The sequence below is a fragment of the Anarrhichthys ocellatus genome, unplaced genomic scaffold (assembly GCF_004355925.1).
Source record: "Anarrhichthys ocellatus isolate YVR2014 unplaced genomic scaffold, GSC_Weel_1.0 scaffold1316, whole genome shotgun sequence".
Classification (NCBI taxonomy): Eukaryota; Metazoa; Chordata; class Actinopteri; order Perciformes; family Anarhichadidae; genus Anarrhichthys; species Anarrhichthys ocellatus.
This window is the reverse complement of record NW_022281290.1, coordinates 3,578-8,390: the sequence shown is the minus strand read 5'-3', so window position 1 is coordinate 8,390 and position 4,813 is coordinate 3,578. Positions and strand designations below refer to the sequence as shown.

General features: G+C 41.9%; 1 protein-coding gene across 1 annotated transcript in view; it reads left to right on the top strand.

The window, feature by feature from the left end:
* Window positions 1-1,364: 1,364 nt before the first annotated feature.
* The window catches only part of abcf3 (ATP-binding cassette, sub-family F (GCN20), member 3), a gene marked incomplete at its 3' end in the record, with an annotated part of 6,846 nt that continues 3,397 nt past the window's right edge, over window positions 1,365-4,813 (top strand). Inside the window, exons 1-10 of the mRNA XM_031839133.1 lie at window positions 1,365-1,455; window positions 2,212-2,359; window positions 2,561-2,637; window positions 2,740-2,795; window positions 2,921-3,018; window positions 3,198-3,320; window positions 3,398-3,664; window positions 3,871-3,951; window positions 4,544-4,603; window positions 4,678-4,734. Of these exons, the coding sequence (XP_031694993.1) occupies window positions 1,383-1,455; window positions 2,212-2,359; window positions 2,561-2,637; window positions 2,740-2,795; window positions 2,921-3,018; window positions 3,198-3,320; window positions 3,398-3,664; window positions 3,871-3,951; window positions 4,544-4,603; window positions 4,678-4,734 (1,040 nt within the window). The remainder of the gene's footprint in view (window positions 1,456-2,211; window positions 2,360-2,560; window positions 2,638-2,739; window positions 2,796-2,920; window positions 3,019-3,197; window positions 3,321-3,397; window positions 3,665-3,870; window positions 3,952-4,543; window positions 4,604-4,677; window positions 4,735-4,813) is intronic.

Sequence of the window (4,813 nt, the reverse complement as noted above, 5' to 3'; positions counted from 1 at the left end):
CCCCCCCCCCCCACACCCCATTTCAAAATAAAAGCCCCACAGAGTGAAATATAACTGAAATGCTTGTGATGAAGCCTGTCATTTAATAACCTCTGTTTATGTGTGTCAAACATTAAGATTATGTCTCCTCTCCCCCTCTCTCCCCCACCCAGCCCCACCCTTTCAAAATAAAAGCCCCATGGATTTACTGTATTTAAACATTAAGCTCAAAATTAGGCTTTTTTGTTGAAATAATGAATGCTCTTATGAATACTGCGACAACTACTACTACTGCTGCTAATATTTCTCGTATTACTACTACTAATGCTGCTACTTCTACTACAACTTTTGCTGTTGCTGTTATTACTACTGCTATTACTGATGCCATCAATATTATTACTACCACTACCACTACTACTATTACTTATACTACAACTGCTACTACTACTACTGCTATTCATGCTACTACCAGTACTAACACTACTACAGCTATTAGTATGACTGCTACTGGTACTACTACTACTTCTACTACTACTACTACTGTTATATTAAATACTACGACCACTACTACAGCTATTACTACTACTACTGGTACTACTACTTCTACTACTTATTCTAAAGTGTGATATACTAATACTTCGACTACTAATGATACTTATGCTACAACTTCTACTACTAGTATTACAAATATCACTACTACTACTTATTCTAATGCTACTAATACTTCTACTACTAATAATACTTCTCCTACAACTTCTAGTACTACTACTACAAATATCACTACTGCTGACATTTTTTAAGCCACGGAAACCATTTGAATATCAAAATGTTCAGCTCTTTCAGGAGAGGGGTGCTTTGACTTTTCATATTTGTAATCTTTAAATTTTTTGAAATATTAAGCTATTTGCAAATTTTTTTGAAAGGGATCTCTATGGAGAAAATCTTCAAATCCTGTTAAACTTCTTCAACTTTCAAAGCCTTCTTCTTCCTCATAATTTCAGCTACAGACACCATAGTTAGACATTTCAAGTAGAAGGGTTTTCAGCAGTGCAGTTTGAATGCTTTCAGGCTTCAACATTTTTCAGACGGGTAGTCTCCCATTTCTTAATTTTCAGCAATTGTTTTACAATTAATTTCAGCTTTCAGCATTCCAACGCATTTTCAGCAGGAAATGCATTTTCTAGTTTTATTTTGTTATATTATATTTAGATATTTATATTCATTATGATAACAGAACAAAACAACAAAATTCTTTCCATTTTGCCTCATTTGTATTATTTATCACCTGACGTCAATTATTCAACCGACACAACAAAACTTCATCCCCCAGAATCCCCTGCTGCCGGCGCTGTCGCATATTGACGCATGCGTGTCCGCGACAGCACTGTCCAGGGCCGGGTATCATGGCGACGTACGTGGACATCCTGAAGAGCGAGTTTCCAGAGATAGACACGGAGGTTTTCGACTACATTACCGGTGAGTAGCGGGGGATAGAGCGGCTGTTAGCGGGGATGGAACCGGTGTCTGTCTGGCTGGAGGAGCCGTTAATCGGCCTGTTAGTCAGGCAGCCGCCGCTCTGAGCTCCAAAGAGCTAAGGAGCTAAGATGGCTAATGCTAACCGGTACTCATGCATGGCTCAATGACGGGATCTGAGACCTGAACCCTGGTTTGTTTGAGCTTCATAGACCGGTGAGACTGGACCAGAACCGTGGAGGTGGTACTGGAAGTTTTATTAAGACGTAGGACAGGGAGTATTACCAGAAGTAATACAGCAGTATTACCGGGAGTATTATAGGAAGTATTACCGGGAGTATTATAGGAAGTATTACCGGGAGTATTATAGGAAGTATTACCGGGAGTATTATAGGAAGTATTACGGTAGTATTATAGGAAGTATTACGGTAGTATTATAGGAAGTATTACGGTAGTATTATGGGAAGTATTACGGTAGTATTATGGGAAGTATTACGGTAGTATTATGGGAAGTATTACGGTAGTATTATGGGAAGTATTACGGTAGTATTATAGGAAGTGTTACGGCAGTATTATAGGTAACCCTAACCCTGTAAATAGTTTACATGAAATAAACACTGTAAATATATAAATAATAAAGCTGATAAATGTTGAGTGACCTCCCATCCCTATGTTAGGGACTACACAGTGTGTTAACACACCTGAACAGGTGTGTCTGCAGGTGTGTGATGTGTGTCCATCTGAATATGTGTGTTTCAGGAGTGTTAAGCAGCTGTGGAGGAGATTTCGAGGATGGGGAGGAGGTTTATGAGGCCGTCGGAGGAGTCCTGCAGGGAGTTTCTGCTGACAGTAAAAACGAGGACGATGTCAAAGACATCTGTCTCCAGATGTTCAACACTCTCAAACTGTAAGACAGACAAGTCTTCTGTTAGCTTTACAGAGACAGATGTTTAAAACTCATTAAAGTGTGTTTCTGTCAGGAATAACAATTGTTTTTGTCGAGGTTAATACACATTTTCATTGGGAATAACACGTATGTTATTCCCGACGGTACCTTGTGTTCTCTGTGTTTCCGTTGGCATGAACTTGTCTTGTGTGCGTTAAACAGGAACAACCATCATGGCACTCAGAGGCAGGTGTTGCTGGACGCTCCAGTTCAGCTCTCTCAGATATCTGCAGACAACGGTAAGAAACAATAGTTATGTGATATTGACACATTTTACTGTAGTTTAACTTGTAACAATATTTGATATTAACTCACATTTATGTGACTGTGTGTCGGTCTAGTTTGTGCAACAGACGATGTTCAAGGTATCTGGATGATGAAACGTGGTCAGAACACAGTACGTCTCTTGTAATGAATTTACACTAAAATAATCCTCTACTAGTATTTCTAGTATTAACTCTGATTGGTGGATTTGAACATGTGACTTTGTCACTGAATGCATCACTTCCTGTGTCTCTTCAGACGGTGGACGCCAAGAAACTGGAGAAGGCCGAAGCCAAACTAAGAGCGAAACACGACCGCCGCAATGAGAAGGACTGTCTGAAGCCCTCCACTCCTCTGTCAGTACCTGTACACACACCTGTACACACACCTGTACACACCTGTAAAGTGTGAAGTGTCTTGACCACTATTGGAGCCGGGGATCGACCCGCCGATCCTCTGATTGACGGACGACCCTGCCACAGTCGCCCTGTGCTCTTCTCACCTGTCCTCACCTGTCCTGTGTTGTCTCTCACAGAGTGTTGGAGGAGGCGTCGGCTAGTCAGGCCAGCAGTAAGAAGGACAACAAAGTCGACCAATCAGGGAAGAACCGGAGCTACGACATCCGCATCGAGAACTTTGATGTTTCCTTTGGAGAAAGGTGAGTTTATCCAACATGTATATAATCATATATAATGTATATATTTCAGTTTATGACGTATATACTTCTGTGTCCAGGTGTTTACTTCAGGGGGCGGAGCTGTCTCTGGCGACGGGTCGGCGCTACGGTCTGATTGGCCGTAACGGTTTGGGTAAGACGACCCTGCTGAAGATGTTGGCCAGTCGTAACCTCCGGGTCCCGACTCACATCTCCATCCTCCACGTGGAACAGGAAGTGGCCGGAGACGAGACGGCGGCGCTGCAGAGCGTCCTGTCGAGTGACACATTGAGAGAAGGGCTGCTGAGCGAGGAGAAGACGCTCAACGCTCGCATCGCCAACGGAACGTGAGAGATGCACCTTTATTAATATTAGTGTAGATTATATATAACACTACATAATATATGTTTATCTCAAAGTGCAGTTGTTTTGTTCCTTTATGCCCTCAGTTTGTAGAAAGGCCCTAAACACTACATTACCCATGAGCCTCAGCAGGCAGTTGCTGTCAGTCTCTTCCTGTCATGCTCACTTCGTGTTGTTCTGTTTGTTTCAGTGCTGACGGGTTGGAGAGCGTCAGACTGACGGAGATCTACGCAAAGCTGGAGGAGATCGAGGCAGACAAAGCTCCGGCCCGGTAGCTATGCTATGCTATGCTATGCATAGCAAAGTACATAGCAAAGTACAGCATAGCATAGCTGTACTTTGCTATAAAATACAATCCTATACTATAAAATACAATACTGTACTACAGTAAACTTAAATATACTAAGCTATAATATATAATACTATACTGAACTATAACACTATATAATAATATAATCGCCTTGTCTATGGCGGTGTGTGATTGGCTGTAGTAGAGATTATTATCACATGAACCAAAGAAGCAGAGAGTCACAGGATGAGAAGAGCAGCATATACTTCTGACTGTAACTACACACTTATAACTCTAACCTCGATACACTCATCTGTCAGCCCTTCAACAGGTTTGGGGGAACTTTAGATACTTTGTGAAACATCAAATTATGAATTTCTCATTATAATAATGTTTCTTTCCTTCCTACAGCATGTTCTTCATCTTCAGTCAGTTGGTTGTTGTTTAGCTCTACTTCCTTTTTCAGTCATAGTACTGCAGTGAAGTACTTTACAGTACTATGACTTCTGTGCACAGTCAGAGCTCCTCCCTCCTGTTGATGTGTTTCTGACTGACATCTGTCTCATCCAATCAGAGCCTCCGTCATCCTGGCCGGTCTTGGATTTTCTCCCAAAATGCAACAGCAGACTACCAAGTGAGTCTCACACACACACACACACACACAGTTGTACCGTATGTATTCATGGTAACATGAGTGTCTGTGTTCAGGGAGTTCTCAGGAGGATGGAGGATGAGGTTGGCTTTGGCCAGAGCTCTGTTTGGTCGGTGAGTTTCTGTTTCTTCATACAAACTGTTTCGTCTGTCTGTCTGTCTGTCTGTCTGTCTGTCTGTCTGTCTGTCTGTC